Source organism: Poecilia mexicana, unplaced genomic scaffold (assembly GCF_051168715.1).
Source record: "Poecilia mexicana isolate PSO_F unplaced genomic scaffold, ASM5116871v1 scaffold_10, whole genome shotgun sequence".
NCBI classification, from domain to species: Eukaryota; Metazoa; Chordata; class Actinopteri; order Cyprinodontiformes; family Poeciliidae; genus Poecilia; species Poecilia mexicana.
Window position 1 is genome coordinate 20,356,160 of NW_028263379.1, and position 18,360 is coordinate 20,374,519.

The following is an 18,360-nucleotide window of genomic DNA, read 5'->3' on the forward strand; positions in this document are numbered from 1 at the left end:
TACAGCTGGATTTTTTTTCTAAGCTGGATTTTTACATCTAGAGACTGAAACTTTTGCCGATTCTGCTATACAAAACAGCTGAAACTCCGTCAAACTGAATGACAAGCATCTGTGAATGGTAATTTTCTTTTCAAGTCTGCACTGACAGAACTGTTCTTTGTTTTTAAAGGTCTTTTTTGGCACTAGTGGCCTTTATTCATTAGTAGTTGAGCAGGCATTAGGGCAAAGAGAGATCTGGAAGACATGCAGTAATTGGTCCAGGCATGGAAATCGAACTTAGGGCGGCTGCTTCGAGGACTGCAGTTTCAGCCTGGAGTGTCTGCTTCACAGCTGAGCCACATGACCGTTCTAACAAAGAAATATGTCTTGATCCGATCCATGCAGCTGTCATTCTGGCTGGACGTTCAGGGTTGTTGTCAGAGTGGAAGGAAAAATTAACTTCTATGCATTTGAATATCTAATTAGAAATAATAATAATAATAATAATAATAATAATAATAATAATAATAATAATAATAAAATATAAAAAAATAATGTGAAATTTCTATTCTAATTTTCACTTTACCTCTTTGTCAGAAAGTTGCTACACAGATCTGATTAAATGAGAGGGCTAAACGAGCCCTTGTTACCCAATCAAAGCTCTTGTCACATGGACGATTAAGTTGTCCCTGTAAGCCAAGACAATGAGCCAGCATGCACCGGTCAGTGGAACGAGGTCATCGACAGTTGTGATGTAATTAAATGTTCTTGTTTTTCATTTGCTGTGAAATGTCAACAAGTCCAGAGTGAGAAAGATCTAACAAACGTAAGGACTACTTGTCACTGCGTGTCGCTTTTCTCTAATGGCAGACGTCCATGCCTGCCCTTAAAAAGAGCCCTTGAATGCATCTAAAAGCACTTTTACATTTTGAGGACGCGTAAAAAAAAAAAAAAAAAAAAAAAGCGTTTTGCAACTCAGTATGACAGGTTTTAGAGCATATTTTTTTCTACATGCAAGTCCAAAAAGGTGTAATTTTGTTTAAGCACTCAAAAAGAAAGGGGCAGATTAAAGTCCTCCTTTCTCTGTTTCTCTTTGTTTTTCTCATAAACCAGCTTGTACAACTCCAAACTCATGTAGAGCACTGTTGATTATTCATTTTCCCAATCATTTCTATTTCATGGCTTGCATAATTCCTGAAGCAACAAAATCACTTGACATGTGAATAGAAATACAACTGTCATTTTACTATCTGGACTCTTTTTCCTCTCCGCACTAATTGCTCCTGTCATTTCTGCTCAGTCTCTTTGTCACTCGGTTTGTTCTGTTATTAGCAGCTGAAAGCTGCTGATTTCCAAAGTACTCAAATAGATTTTTGTTTCTCACAATTTCACGGGAGGCTTTGAATTTTCTCCTTCTTTTGTTTCTTCAAAAGCTTCGGTTTTTCCCCCTCTTCTCTGTTCTGAGTACTTTTCGTCTTTCTAATTTCTTGATTTTGTGTTCAATATCCTGACAGGAAATTGGACAGGAAATAAATGAGAGAAAACCATTTGGGGAACCTATTGGAAAGAGAAAACGATGTGAAAGATGGCACAATATTTTGATTAACAGACTGTCCAGTGAAGATTTTCCCTCTCATTAACTTGGAAAAAAAAAAAAAAAAAAAAGACAGATTGAAGAGGAAGCACATTTTATGATGTTGGCTTTGAGCCACATTTTGGGTTTCTGGACATGTTCGGTGGAGAGAAGGGGGAGAAAATGATGAATGAAGGGGTTTTTAAAAATGGAGCCATTGGGAGAAGAGTGGAGAAGTAAGCAGAAAGAAAATTATTTGTTAGATTCTGTTTAGCGATGCTTGCTTGACTGTGGACTGTTCTTGTTGTCATTGATTTGCCAGATCCTTACATAACTTACAGAACAAATAACAGTATTAACAGACTCCTCTTCCTGATTTCTGTTTTTTATTCCTCTTTTTTGTTGTTTTGAAAGTCCTTAGTTATCCTATGTTACATCCTTTTCATCTGTGAAATACAAAATATGAAGACCTAGAAAATAAATTACAAATGGATCAACTTTTTGCCTGTAACTTCTTCTGTGAAGACCTAAATAAAATGTAAAATACCTTACATTTAAACACTATTGTCAAAATATAGACAATTGTGCTCAGTAAAATGCCTAACTATGGATTAAGCATAAAAAGATGGTGTTCTAAAGTGTACATTTTTAAATCTTTTGTTTTCACATTTAAATCATTTAATTCCTGTCAGTATAATGTGAAACTGGAGCGCTTTGGTTTGAATTCTTCTTTTTTGCCCGTCTCTTGTCCCTGTCATGAGGTCCATCACGGAGCAACTCGTTTTGGTGTTCTGTAAACGAGACTCTTCACACCTCCAGATCGCAGAGCGTTTCACTCCGCTACGTTTATGACAGGCCTTTTTAAGACAAAATCTGTTCCGTCTGACTATCCGTAATTACTTTCTAAATGTCTAAAAAAACGACTAGACTAGAGCCGACTACATTTTGACTCTCCGGAATGGTAATTTGAGATATCTGAGCTTTGCATTCTTTAGTAAGAATAATGATTCAAGATATCTTCAATTATATTTTTGATGAGTCAAAATTCCTTTCCGGATATCTCAAATGACATCACCGGATTTGTTGTTTGAAGCGTTATATATAAGTAATTATAATTTAAGATATCTCGAACATATCTCGAACTAGTCAAAATTAAATTTTTTTGATACCTCAAGAATTATGCGTAAGCCACTTGTGCTGCCACTGAGCTGTCCAAACAATTACACAACGAAACCAACAGGGGGAAGTTTAAACCTCCAAACCAAACGTCGATATCAAAGCCAAACCAAGACGGCGAAATATGTGAGGCAGGCCTTCACACATTTCTGTTTAGCATGCTTCACTTCTTCTGATGCCTAACAGTACAGTAATCTGATGCAGTGTATTTCTGGAAGCTACTCTCTCCTCCACTGTATGTCCCGCTCACAAAGCTCATATATCAGCTTCAGCAGCTGCTGATCAGATCAGACGATGTAGCCTAAGGAGAAGCATAAAGATTGTTCGAGAGGAGAGAAAGGGAAGACATAGATGGAGAGGGGTAGTTTAAGAGACTATGGGGGGCGGGGGGTGAGGAAGGAAAGGAACTCGGCGATCTTCCAGAGTCATGAATAAAATGTGTAAAGTACACAGTAAAATTTTAATGCTGTTTAGTTTCCTCAGAGAGGCCAGATTTGCATCCTCATCCCCTTATTATGACATCTACGGTCAGCACTGCAGGCTTGGATATGCCTTTTGTAATGTTAATGTCAGTATTTGCACAAGCTCACAATTACCCACTTGTGAGCACACACACACACACACACACACACACACACACACACACACACACACATCCAATGAATGCTATTTTTTGCTGAGAGAAGCTGTTTGGACTGAAGCCAGTTCCGCTTTAGTTCCCCTATGGATCGATGTTCCTTCACTCCATTTTCCTGTCACAAACTTCCTTACGGGTCTTTTATCATAGTAGATGTTATAACTATCAAATTAAAACAGAGGAAAAAGGACTGACCCAGCATGCTTGATGACCACATGCACACGGTTTTTATAGAAATGAAATATGTTTTACTCTGCACTATGTTTTGAAAAGCAAAACATAGTGCAGCTATAACAGCCAGTTTACACTGACCACCCTCCTTTTTCGCAGTTACGTCCTTTTACATCTGTAAACCTCAAAGTTTGTAATGCAGTGACAAGAAGTCATGACATCATTTCATAGTAAAACCAGAGGGCATTGTAGCAGATGATTTGTTGTAAGCAAAATCAAAGAGTGCAACAATATTGGCAAAGAAAGATCAGTTTAATAGAGATTAGAGCGGATGTAACATACAGTTATTACTTTATGATGTGTTAATGATTCCCGTGCACAAAACACACATATATATTTTGAGGGAAAATGAATAGGCTTACATAATTCAGATCCCATTCAATATATTCCGTTTCCTGTTTACACACTTCTATTTAATATGTACCACTTACCACTGACAAGCTCCACAGAAATGTGCATGCCTGATTTAATCGAGTCTGGTATGCTATTAATGTAGTGCAATAAATAGTTTGAGCCAGAAGTAATGAATCAGATTATGAATGCTGTGCTGATGTGGACTCACTTCCTTACTGATGCATTCCTATTCTTATTGTTGTTATTCTTACCGTGGGTTTCAGCCACTCGGACCCGGTTTCACTTATTTGAGAAATCAGCTCTTCTTTGCTTCTTCATTACTTTGTCTGAACACAGTAGGGCTGATATGAGAGGCTCGTATCTTCTTCCAGATGATGTTTAATGAATGAGCGAGCATGACAACGGCCCCATCTCGGAACATGAACTGAATTATATCATCCTCAGTGTGCAGTTAAGTCCTCCAGAATCCTGATAGTCAGTTTATTATTTGACTCAAGTGATGAAGCAGAGACACACCTGAAGGCTGCAGGACACCTGCCTCCGAGGCCTGGTTTTGAAGACCCCCCGTCATAGAACATCGCCAGGAGTTTAGTGAAATCCATGCTTTAGCTGGAAATGTATTTATATATATTGTAAACATAGAAGTGAACCAAAGCCTCCAGGGTTTCTTGGATTCAAACTGTTGCTTTAGAGTTTCTTGTTCACAAACACAACACAGGAAAATCCATTAATATCGCAAACCATGCAAAAAAAAAACAAAAAAAAAACAAAACCCACAATATAGTAAAGCTTTAACAGCAAGTCTAACACCAGGAATGGGGTTTATCATGTAGTACTTCCATTTCCTTATTATCTGCTTTTTCCTTCTTTTCCTTTCATTTATTGAACCTTGCTTAAGTTTAATCTAAATCCTCCAGTTGCTAAAAAGCAAAACCACCTGATAAAAATGCTTCCTTGCCAACTCAGAACTGCTGCAAAGCATACTTGCATTGAGCACCAATTAAAACGAGGCACAGTGGAATCAACTTGTGTGCAGTTTTACAAATAATGAATCCCATTTACACTGACAGATTCAAGCCATTTTAGATGATTTTCAATTAAATGCATAAAATAATTTGTCGAGTCATTCACGTATTTTGCTCCAGCGGAGCATTCCTAGCTTTGAACCAATGCGCTTTGATCAGTTTGACACTTGCTGCTGAACGCAGCAGCTCCACCTCTATCAAAGATTATATAATAATAAAGGCACAGTTTTATCTCCTCGTAATCTCTTTTAAAGGTTTGAATGACATTGGGACAGTGTTGCAGTGAGCTAAGCAGGGTATTAATGCTTCAGAGATGTGCACATTCAAATATTAATGGGAGACTTTTGTGAGGAAAGGTCATTCCTGTTACTTAAGCTGAATAGTAATTGGGTCACCAGCAACCCTGTGATCCCCAAGTAACAGTAGCTTGTATACAGTACAAGGTCTTTGGTTAGACGCTGCAGGTGAATGCAACACTGTAATGGCTCCAGGTCAGAATTAACATAGCAACTGGTACCGCAAATTGCAGACTGTCTAGATGGTTGATGAATGAACAAGTGTTCGTTCTATTGAATATGAGTCAGACATGTCATTGAGGCAGAGTTTTCTACCCGTGTTCTGAAAATCCTGCGACTCACCAGGCTGTGAATAAGAAAAAAAAAAGCATAGATTAGCAAAAACAAAGACAATTTTAATAGGAAAGGAAATATGTACATTTATATTAGTATCTAGCTCACTCTATTAAATTTTATTTGCATGGAAATTACCCTGAGCATGAGTAGCAGTATGTACAACACTGTTGTACAGTTAACAGAATAGAAACTGAGGTAAATAGACAGTTAAGCTTTTCCCTTAGTCCACAAGACCCAGAGGAATTTGAAGTACTGCACACTAGCCTTAGGGGCCCTTCAGGGAAACATGCTTTTACCAAACAAACCCACTCTTTCACACATTTTGTCCTTTTACACAACATTTTTTAAGAGCACAGATCCTGGTTTTTGCAGTCCAGAGTTGGACACTTTTGTTTTAAGTTCATTTCTATTAGTCAAATATAAAAACAATCTAATAATCAATCTTTTTTTTTTTTACAATATTTTAAATATATTTTTACAAAAACAACTGCAACCGTATGAAGGGCAAATTATTCAAAATGCACTAGTCTTAACCTATTTCTTATAGCCAACAATCAAAACCACATATGACATAATTTCAAACCTATTTCTTTACAATCAAATGTGGAAAACAGAGGGAATATCATGCTCCTAACAAGTCAAGAAATCAATAACTGGACGGTCAAATATGCTTATGCATATGGAAGTTCTTATTTTTAACTAACAAATGTCAAAGCTAAAGATAATTTTTTTTTTCAATCTTTCACAATAACACAATAAGGAAAAATAGTGTTTTGTTGCATACTGGCATGGTTTTAGGAGGTTACAGGGTTTTGTGAAACATGCTATAAACTCTTCTTTTCCCTGACCACATTTTCTTCACTTTCAGTTCAGTGCCATTTTAAATGGCAAGCTGAGCCACTCCATTTCCTGACTGGATGTCTACACTTTGGTTTGCCATTCCACAGCCATGCCAACTCAAATATACCCTTGACACACAGTTAAGCACACCATTAATGTATGAGGAACCATATGTAAGCTTTACAGCTCCAGCTAGCACACAGGAATTTGACATCGCCATGTTGGGCAAACACAGCACCAGATTTAATGATACTGGTAGGTCTTATGGCATTGAAACTAACAGTCTCATTTAATTCAATGCAAACAAATTCAAGGCTTTTTGCTGGTCAGATTTAGGTTTTACATGGCAAGCTACATGACAACATTCATCTAAAGTGAGATTTAATCACTGTGCATCAGAAGAACAACAAACACACTTGCTCACAAGATAAGACAATAATCTAGTGGAAATCAGGTTATTTCCACTTATTATTTCCACTTATTCATTTGGTCTGACCATCATATCTGAATATTTCAGTGTAGAGTTGGGAAAGAGGGGGCAGTTATTTATTTATTGATTAATTTATAGCTAGATGGTGCATAAAATGTGACCTCAGACCAGACACAAGCACCAGTCATGGTCAAACTAGCAAGTTTAAAACTTAAGACTGTATAGATTTAGGTGCAATGACAAATTACATAACGGTAATTATATTTTAAAAAATACATTTGAAAAGCCTTTATTTAACAGATAGTTTTCTAACAATGAAAACATGACATTTAAGATTATAATATTACATAAGACTACTAAAAAGAAAAGAAAATTATACAGGGTTGTGGATTTAATGGAAAGCATGTTTAATACTTAAAGGTTATGTTTGAAAGATGCTTTTAATCTGACAAACCAGCGTCAACGGAACAATTCACCGAGATGTACTTGAATTTCTCGTTGCCTTGGGCCAGCTCTGGTGCAGGGCATAAAATCAAAGTTTAATGTCAGACACGCCTGACTTTTGAAGACGGGTAAGGTATGTTGAGCTGCATCTGGAATTTAAACCTTATACCTGTGTGCTCACGGTAGCGTAACACTACTGTCAACAGTCATGTCTGACCTCATCGGATCAGTGCATTATGACATTATTCAGACGTTTTCCCTGATGCAACAGTGTAGTTTAAGCTCTTCCAGAGTGTTTTGCTTTCCCAGCTGTGGGGAAAAAAAGTTGCACATGTCTAGATGCTGACATTCAGTCCAATTCAGACAAAGTGCATGTGCATTATATATATATCAGCATGCAGCTCAGTTCTATTGCTAGAAGACACTAAAGGCATTAAGTTGTGACTTTGGTAGTGCAAGATTTTTTTTTTTTTGTTATGTTCCCTTATTTTGCTATCATTTAAGCAAAAATATATATTTCTATGTACATTTATGTGGGGTGGATAGTTGCATGCGTAGATATGAAGATGAATAGATGTTTGTCTTTTTATCTTGCATCAAAAAGACAACACAATTACATATCATTTAAACTCCTGCCTTAATTCTCAAACCAGTCTGATTCGTCTCCTTCCTCTTTTTCCTCCTTTTTCATGTTTTATGCTGTGCCGCTGCTCTACCCGCACAATTTGCCCCGATTGTGTCTTAAATTACATGCCACATCAAATAAGGCCGCCTCGTAAGGCTGGCAGTGTAAGAGGGTGAATGTGTGAGTCCTCTGGTATTTTACCACCTTCTGAATCAAACTCGCATTAAATGGATCTTTGGGGTTAAGCTTGGCATTCAGAATGAGTAACACAGGCTTGTAATAGATCCGATGCATACCGTACTGGACCATAATTGCTAACCTTTCTTTCTTTTCTCTTCTCCTTCTATTCTTCTCTGCCTTCTTCAATTATTTAAAGGAAGCAGAGGTGAGTATTGTCTTTGTTTAATTTAATGCTGTTTTTGTTTTACTTAGTGATTTCTGACACGTGCCTAAAGTCAAAGAGCTGGAGAAAAGTTACTGATTAAAATACAAGACAGAGTCGATATCTTAAAATCAAATTTAATGCCTGATATGAAGTAGCTTGGCACTGCTAAGCATATTAAACTCTTGCTTTACTGGTTTTATAGATTTAATTCTTTCTACCGTTTAAAGTATTAGCAGGCAGTTTCTCAACTCAAGATTTTGTTTTGAGATTTAATGTGATGAGGAGCAAAAAGTTACACAAAATGAAAAGAAAAGAGAAAGGTACTTGTTTTATTTTCTTTTTCGTTTTACAATTAAAAATCTGAAAATTTGACATGCATTTACATTCAGACCCCCTAATGAAATCCAATCCAGCAGAATTCACCCAGTTAGATGGTTCACATATTTCCAAAGTTATTCTGAGTATAAGTGTTTAAGACTGTTTTGTGCTTTCCCAAGAAGTTTGGGAGAGAACATCAGGGAACAGACAGCATAATGAAGCCTGAGGACACAGTTTTAAGTTTTTGGAAGGGTAAAACTTTATGCAAATCGTTGAACATTTTGCAGAGAACGCAGAACGAAAAGGATTTGTCAGAATGCCAAACCTATCAAGACATGTCTGTTAACCAGACCAGGAGACTGTTCATCAGAGAAGCAGCAAAAAGGTTGAAAGCAGCTCATGTAGAAAAATCTGTGAACAGAAAAACTATCAGTTGTTCCCTCCACAAATATGGCCTTTAGGAAGAATGTCAAGAAGAAAGCCTTTGTTTAAAGACAACCTTGAGAAGTCGATTATAAAATATAGTAGCTGACAAACCATGTAGGAAACCCAGCAGACATGTGTTAGAATCTTCATTTGATAGGATGAGATGCAAAGTGAACTGTAGAAATGCATCCAATAAATACTTGCAGATCTAAATGCACCAAAAAGTGGTAGGATTCACTCAGATGGGCTCAGTATAAAGTCCCACCAACACACAGAGTTTTTAAATTGTAAGATGGCAACGTGACAAAGTTCAAAGCCTTGGAAAACGTTCACAAGGCTACTTCACTTACAGTCCACTGTAGGTGGTGAAGGGCAGCTGAAGTTCAGCCAAACTGTTTAGTCTGTCGGGAATTAGCTGAGGAGTTTAGCAAATTTGGCTAATCCTCTTAGCGTGCATGCCATAGCTGACCCAGACTGTGTAGCCATAATATCCTAGGTGAGCTCTTCCTTTTTGATGATTATGTAGAAGCAGTTTTTTAAATGTTGGTTGCATTTAAAATATTTTGCATTAAGAAATTACATATAGAAGCATCTAAATATCCTCACAGGGATCTTGACTTGTTCTGCATACTTTTACAGCAAGAAATATTGGTTAAGACCCAGCTATGGAGCTCATTGCATTTTAAATTTTCTGTCTGAAACCTTTTGTTGAGTGTTTAGAGTTGTCATTTATAAACAAAGCATTTGCTCTATTTCAGCTTTTATCAGGATTTTTTGTTATTTCAGTCTTTGGGCTTTTGGATTCAGTCATCCATCTCATCACACCAACCCCCTACTCACCTTCCACCGCCATCTCTCTTATTCAATAATGAAGGAGATAGAGATCCCACTTTGAGACCCAGCAGGCTCCTCTGCCTCCATCACATCGTGTCACTGACACTGGCTGACTTCCCGCTGATAAACATATGGTTCGCTCTGGGAAATACTTGAACTTCAGACACCACTTCAAGTCTAGGAGTGTGTCTGTGCACTCACCCTCCTTTTTAAAAAAAAAAAAAAAAACACTTTGTGAACTTTTTTATCAGAAGGGTTGACCTTATTAGCCCTAGGTCACTGGAGACCATGAAAAAAAAGAGACTTTTAAAACCAAGTCTAAAAACATTACACTTAAAAAGGGGTACTTTTTAATAACATTTCAAAGCTATTTAAAAAGCTTTGTAATCTGTTTGGACTGCAAGACGTTAAAGTGTACACCTGTGTCACCAGCAGGTTGCCTACTTAAACTAATTCCTCAAACAGTATCACTAATGGCACTTACAATCTGTTTTCACTTGCACTTAATTTAAAAAAAAAAAAGCTAGTTACTGATTCTTTTTCACGTTGTAGGTTTGATTCGGAGTCTTTACATTTGCACTAATGCAATAATGATAGAAATGAAACTGAAGTTCTGTTCTCAAAGAACAACTAAATCACTTATGTGTTATGCTTGTTTCTATTGGGTTTTGTGCAGTAACATTCTTTATTCTTGAAGATATTTTTTATAGCCTGGTTTCTTGTGTTTTCATTTAGGATGATTACTTCAAAAGCTGGGCTCCGGCCAAGTCTCTGGACCAAGGTAAGTTAATCTTTATGTGCAGTTTACTCTGCCTGCTAAAAGTGTGTAACAAATAAAAATAAGAAATAAATCAAGTGACAGGCTAACCTGTCACTTGATCTAGCCTGTCACACTGAGATGAAATGACATTTGTTATATACCTTTGGATCCACTGAGGCTCAAGCTTACTTTAACTTTCCACAATTTTTAAAATGGGATGTACAACTTCTTGTCCACAATGAAATTGGACAAGAAAAAAAGTAAAAAATAAAAAATTACAAAATTTTCATATTTAGGCTTGGCTGAAATTTGCAGATACCAACATGAACAATGTCAAAAAAAAAAAAAAAGCTAGTTACTGGTTCTATGTCAAGTATCAACTGGATATCACAGTCAGAACAAATATTGACCCATTTGTCCTCAGTGGCAAGAAGTATATATGGAGGAGACCAAGTAAGGTTTTAAAACCTAAGAACATATTTAGTCATTCACCCATTTATTCATACATTCATATGCTGATGGTGGTAAGCTACTGGATAGTAGCCACAGCTGCCCTGGGGCAGTCTGACCGAAGCTCTGACCACCACCAGCAGGCAAAGCAGGTGAAGTGTCTTGCCCAAGGACACAGCGACAGACTGGTGGAGCAGGGATCAAATCAGCAATGCGGTGAACTCCTACCACCATTCTAGTACAAATAATTAATTAAAATCCCTGAATTAGTGACATATACGCTCATGATGACTTTGAGTAAACAAATTTTAGCAGTTTATATAAATAAGAAATATTGGTTGAATACTAACCCTTGTGCGTGCGAGGACTGAGGCAAATGATGCACGTTTTACAGGTGTGGGGTCGGTTGGACCCCATTTGTAAACACAAGGGTTAAGGATTAGCTGATTCTTGGTTGATGGAAGCACAACGTTTTGTGTGTGTGTTGTGCTTATCGTGTTGGACTATAGAATAAATACCGAGCTCTCAAGTGTGTACTGTTCTTGGAATCCACAGTAACTCTCAACTAAACTCAGTGATTACAAAAATCAACTCCCTCACACCCTAACTCTCAATCCCATCTTCACACTCGCAGTTTGGTGGTTTGTGGAGGCTTTAATTGAACTGCAGCTCTCTGAACAGCATTCCAGACTTTAAAACCTCCCACCACTGAGCTTGCTCTGTTCTTTGCTGGCTTGCTTTTGCATATCTAGCACAGTAACTGCAACTCTTCAGGGAAAGACTTGCTGAGCAGGTTTATCTGGGCCAGCTCCTCGCGGATACTGAGACTAATGAGAACAGCCTCGCCTCGGTGCGTCAAAATCCGGTGTTGCTCTTAGAGATGACTGAAAGGAAAAGGTAACGCGCACCCTCCTAACTGGGGTCTAAACACACATGAGGAAACAGAAAAAAAGCCTTTGTGCCAAAGTCATTGAGGTGTGAAGTCAGATTTAGATGCTAAAAGATTCAGATATTTGTGACTGTGTTTTGCTTTTCATTAAGGCAAAGACAAAACATAGCCAGTTTTATTTAGGTTTTATCTACAGATACACAAATCTGGCACAGGCATGACACTAAATTCACTATTATTGTAGTGATATCAGTCTGACAAAAGAATTAAATAACTTCCAGTATGATCACCTTGATTAAAACAATGCTACATTCTCATTTAATTCAAGCCTCAGTGCCAGCTGACAGAACTGTCCTGTTTTTAAATTCGGAAAATGTACAACGTCAATCCACATCAGTAGCCACAAGAGTAAAAATGCACATGTGCAAAGTGTCGTGGTTTAGGTTTAGCGGCCCCTTGGTAATATCAAAATACTGCGACAAAAATTAAAACTAAAATGCAAAGCACAGCAGGAGAGGACGGATGGTAAATATGTGCAGGGAAAAGTGAATGAAGTTTATTTAATAATGAAGAGAGCAGGTGGAAAATAAGACGTATCAAATCATAACAAAAAGGAGAAAGTCCCTCAAATTCTTAGCTAACAACAAAAAGACATTTGAATAAAATACCATCAGAAAAACTTTAAATATAATGTTTTTGTCTTTTTAAAGAAAAATAAAAATTGGGAAATTGTTAAGTTTTCCTGCCGACAGCGAGAGCAAATGTGACATTCACTGCTTTGGGTGAAACAAATGACATAAAACCATTTGGATGTGTCTCTAGTTTTGTGTATTTTAGTTTTTTACATAGAATCTGTTACACTAATGAGGTCATGTGCTGTTTTTATATATAATTATCTATACAGTCATTACATTAATATTGTATAGGCATTGTTCTAGATGTTTAAAGTTTTCCAACGTTTTCTTTAGGATACATTTTTTGGCATAATTTCTTTTGTTTTTATTTATTTATTTATTAATGTAGGGAACATTGAACTGCTGTCACTGTAAAGGTTTTGGGTAATTCACATCTTCACGCCATTTTGTCGCATCACCTTCCTAAGTTATAGTCATAAACAAATGATGCTTCAACTTAAACAGTTCCACATCATTTACTACTCTACTCATGTCAAATTTTAGTTAATGATATTACTTATGGAAATAATCAACCCAAATCTCCTTTTTTATTTAATTGTTTTATTTTTAGAAATAAGATTTTTGTGTGTAAACAATATTTATTGGAGGCACGTATTTCCTACAGTATTTATAAGTAGAAAGTAGAAAATGACTTTGTTGAGTTGTTGGTTGTCAAAGTTGGTACAAAATGTACAAGCTGATGTTTAGCGGTCGTCGTGAAATGATGTGCAGAAGACGGCTCTGACAAAGTGGGTACAAAAATTGGGGAATGGCTAAAGACAGCACCCATCCACAAGGCTGACAATAATTTCATTAAATTACGAGATGTGCTTTTACTACAGGCACTGTTTGAAATTTTTCAAAAAAAAAAAAAATCACATTCAAATAGAATAAACTATTTGAAATATTATTTTAGTGCCAATAAAACAAAAGAACAGTCTCTCTCTCAGCTGCATAACGCCAAACCATTGACAACCCAAAGTACTGACTATATTTACTTTGCATCATGTCGGATTCAAATTTGTTCAAGCAACATTTTTTCTTCTCATGTCCAACTGAGCACCAAAAACTTCTAATACTTTTCAGTGCTTGTACTTTCTGCCCTGCTTCTTCACCTACTGCAGATTAAAAAAATAAATAAATAAATACTGCAGCACTCTGAGATCCTAATAATTATTTCAGAGAATTCAGTCATATTATATCAGCCAGATCACAAGACAGTTTTGTTCAACAAAAACCCAATGAGCAATAAACATTAGTCTTCATTTAACAGTTGGGGGTGACTGTAAAGATTTACTTTGAGAAATTTCTTTTTAGATAGTTTAATCTATCATTTTAAATACTCTAATGAGTTCCAGAGATTGAAATTATTTTTGAAAGTTCTTTAACAGACAACTTCTCAGCCCTTAAGCAGCCCAATGCATACAATATTTCACATGCACATGAACAACTGTGACAATTTGTCAGGATGTAGTGAGATGAGACGGAGACATCTGTGCATCCATCTAATGAGTCTGTCCATGCATAACTCTGTGCCAATTATATAGATGATAACATAAGGCCTAAAAATCATCTTATGAGTCCTGCATTTGCTGTGCTGTTTGTGCTGCACTGCTACGACGTGACTGCTGCAGAACTGAAAAGACTCTCTGCAGTTGCTGCTTCCCACACAAACCGCACAGCTGGGAGTAATGGATGGCAAAACAATTAGACATTGAAAAAGTTAGACATCAGTCAGACAATCTGTTCCCCCTATGGGAGAATTTTCTGGTATCGTGACATGCTTTTACAGTAGTTTCCATTATTAGTCAAGTGGTACCGTAGGCGTCACACTCCAGCTTTTTAAAATCTACATGCATCTGGATTTTGGATGTAAAATGATTCATGATGTAGGTAATGTCAGAATACTTTAAAAAAAAATTGGCCGTCATTTTTTCTTTTTTTTTTTTTTCTTTTTTTTAAGCTGGGTTATTTTAGCCAGGATACAACAGCAAGAGTTCATCTTCCAGGAATGATGGTACTCTTGCTTCACAACTGTTACATTTTAAAGAGGTTTTTTCAATATAATGTACCATATTATTCTGTACATTTCTTATAATTTGATGTGTTGAAACTGTATCGATAAGTGTGACAATAACATTTTGATTTGAAGTCCGTTCAGGCCCACGGATGCAGACATTAATCAGCAGCTGCTGATTTCAGTTCGATTAATGAATCCATGGTTGCCCTTGGAGACTAATCAGCAACTGCAGGAAAGTTGATGATGAAACTCCAGTCCAGTGGATCAATCACTAAGCAATTCATTTGTTCTCCTCAGTTGCATAAACAGATTTGATGGCATCACAAACTTCCTGATACCTAGCAATCAATTCCTGCTCTGATAAATTAGTTATTCAGACTTTTTTTCAGACAATAATTGGAGTGGCAGTTTTATTTGTAAGGCTGTAATAAAATTAAAATGAACCTAATGTAATGAAAAAACAACAACAAAATGAAACCTTGACTTCCTCTGCTAGTGTAAAAGGAAACATCCGTTATCTGGGATCCAGCTAATGATTATGTTGGTGATTTTGTCAGTTACTCCTCTGATGCATCAACCACAGCTCATTAACATCTTAAGAGGACTGAAACCATCTGTGAAATTGAGCCTTGCAGGCATTGTTTGCTCCTTTTACATAAAAGTGCATTTGCTATGTCCATCTTTACCAGTGATTATCCAGTGTCAATTTGAAATAATATTGTTAAAAAGTCATCAAGGTCAAGTTATAAAGCCAGGCTTTATAAATTGCATGACTAAAAATGTATTCTCTGCATTTTTGCATATATGGGTAGATTTATTGACGTATCAAAGCAAGAATTGACTTATTTTAGTTCTAACTGTGTTTGTGTTTGTCTCATCTTGAGTAATGCTGTGAAGCATTGCTTAGTGCAAAGTAACCTGTGGATTAAACATAAAAAGTAAACATTGAATAATAATCAAAAAGTAAATATTACTGTTTGTAAACAGCCTCCTTGCCCATTTAAAAAAAAAGTGTCCGAGTATTATAATCTCTCTGTAGGAAGTCAAAGTTAGCATCAATAGAGATGCTAGCAAAATATGGCTAACTGTTTGTATAGTTGAGATAGAAAAATGTAAAAAGTATTTACAAACTAACAAAGCTCAAACCAAATCTCTGTTTTTTTTTTGTTTTTTTTTCATTTACAAAGTAATGCAAGTAGCTACATGCTGCAGGACATTAGGAAGTAGTTAATAAAAAACTATTATGAGGCATTGCTTTAAAAGAATGGCAACAACTGCTTGGACTGTTTGGTCCTGGAGCAACCATGTTGGTAGGATGATGAACTCTGTGACTAGTGCAGCTAATAAGCTTGAATAGAGTGTAAACATATACATATATTCTTTCATAAAACAGGGGTGTCAAATTTGGCCAAGGCACCTTTGAGAAGATTGTCACTGAGAAACTGCAAAGAAAACAAAGGTCTTAAACCTCCACTCTTTTCAGCAGCAGCACCCAGAACAGACACACTAATGTGACTCTTGTACCAAGCTTACCCAATAATGGTATTTATGCTCCATTTGTTGGCTTATTAGCTATCAAATTCTCTACATTCAGCTTTCTGCTCGCACAATCGTCTAGGTCTATTCTCATTTGCGACAATGATATTCCCCTCAGCGAGGCAAACTCATAAAGATAAGTTACTCAATAATACATTCTTAATTAACCTGGATAAAAGAGCGGATGTCTCTTAGGATGCCTGTCACGAATCATGTAACAGAATAGGAGAAAATCCAGCGTTTCTGTATGAAATCTAAGAACACGAGGAAATAAACACTGCCCTGTTATGAGTGACTCAAAATGAATAAGACAGGGCAGAAAAAATAATGAACTAACTGAGACCAATTTGACAAAAAGAAATGGCCATAAAGTTCCAAAAGGAGGAAACTGCAATTGAAAATTAGCCATTGCCTTGAGTATTTAGTAAGAAATAAGGAATGAGCCCCGATCAGAAGACAACTATCATGAAGGATTAGCATAATTTATAGATGGCTGTGTGGTATTCTTTAATTTCATATTGGCTCTTAACCATAAAATCAATCTATTTTTACCCATCAATTTTTAAAATAATAAATTACATATTCACAAGCTTAAACAATGGGGAACACAGAGAGATGGGCGTTATTGAGCTGGAAGTACAGGCCGTAGTTTGAGTTCATGTCAGCTGAAGATGGCAGTGTCAAAGTTTGTTGTACTCTCCGTTATGGCGACAAAGTGCTACTGTTAGACTCTTGAAAATTGAGGAAACAGAATAATGACAGTAATTTTTGTAGCCTATTTTTCTCATCCAGTAGTTTAAAGGCCTCAACATAATTCAGCCAAAGCCCAGCAGTCAATGTGCAGGAACATTGTTGCGGTCGGTTTGTATTTGCAAACACCTTTCATACAATGGTGCAGACTACCTGGGGGACACCTGTCCCTCTTCAGTATACATCACACACTACCCTCCCTTCGTCCTCATTTTGCTTTCACAGAGATCTGCAGACTGCCTCCTCCGTAAACAGCGACATTACAATTTTTGTCCAGAAGTTAATCATTCACCAGTCTTATTTTTATCGGAGTTATTCAGAGAAGAATGGTACAGATGTCCATAATTCCTCATTGCTTCAGATAAATGCTCCTCAAAAGTATCCATATCTCCTGCCGATACAAAAGCCTGAACGTCAGAATCAGTCATCAGTCAGAATCGATTTCAGCACTTTGTGTGAAGTCTGTCGGGACCTTTATGGAATAAGCCCTCTAGATGTACAGAACACAATTCCTTGAGTAAAATGACACAAACAATAATACATGAAAAAGAATAGTTACTGAACAAAAATTGTTAAAAAGTTGAGTTCCTTTCTTCCAGTTATTTTTTTCTCCTCGAATAATGAATAGGTATTAGAATTCAAAGTTCATCCGTGAATACCTTCCCTCAAACTGTTTGATTCATTAAGATGTAAAGCTTTAAGCAGTGAAGCTAATATTTTGCATGTAAAATTAATCTGAGGCTTGATTGCATGCATGTTTTTTTATAAGCATCCTCCTTGAGAGGCTTACATGAGGAAGTGAAGAAGACTTACATATATGTCTGTAATGGTCAATCATATCTTTTAGTACTTCATTGCCAAGATTTGACATTGGGCAATACATTAGATGTATTTAGAAACAACTTTTCTTCATTTTTAATGAAAAACTCATGTTTGCTTATTATGCTACAGGCGACTCTTTGCAACATGTAAACAATTTCCTCTCCTCTGTGGCTTCTGTTATTTACATTTCAGCATCTATCAAGTTAAAACTAAAATCCCTTATGTCCTGCAGGTCAGCTTAGCCTTCTTCCAAAGTCAAACTTTTTATTCAGTACTTATAATTTAGTTCTGCTCTCTCCTGTCAGTGATGCTTTGAGAGTTGCGCTGAGCAGGGCTTTTGGGCGAGCAAGGCGGAGAGGGGGAAGCAGATAAAAGCTATGCCATCAGCGAGACCAATGACTAAAACTGTATTCAAGCTATTTGGGTCTGGCTTCTTGTAAATGGCCATGCCCTGCAGAATTGTGAGCTTGTGATTTCAATGCATTATCGAGAGAGGAAAGTCAAAGTGAGGATTACAAGGACCACATTATCACAGCCAGTCCAGAAGACA

At 36.7% G+C, this 18,360-nt stretch overlaps 1 protein-coding gene across 1 annotated transcript in view; it reads left to right on the forward strand.

Moving 5' to 3' along the window:
* spock1 (SPARC (osteonectin), cwcv and kazal like domains proteoglycan 1) overlaps positions 1-18,360 on the forward strand; it is a 118,585-nt gene that overhangs the window by 53,981 nt on the left and 46,244 nt on the right. Inside the window, exon 3 of the mRNA XM_088009601.1 lies at positions 10,645-10,690. Coding sequence (XP_087865727.1) covers positions 10,645-10,690 — 46 coding nt within the window. The remainder of the gene's footprint in view (positions 1-10,644; positions 10,691-18,360) is intronic.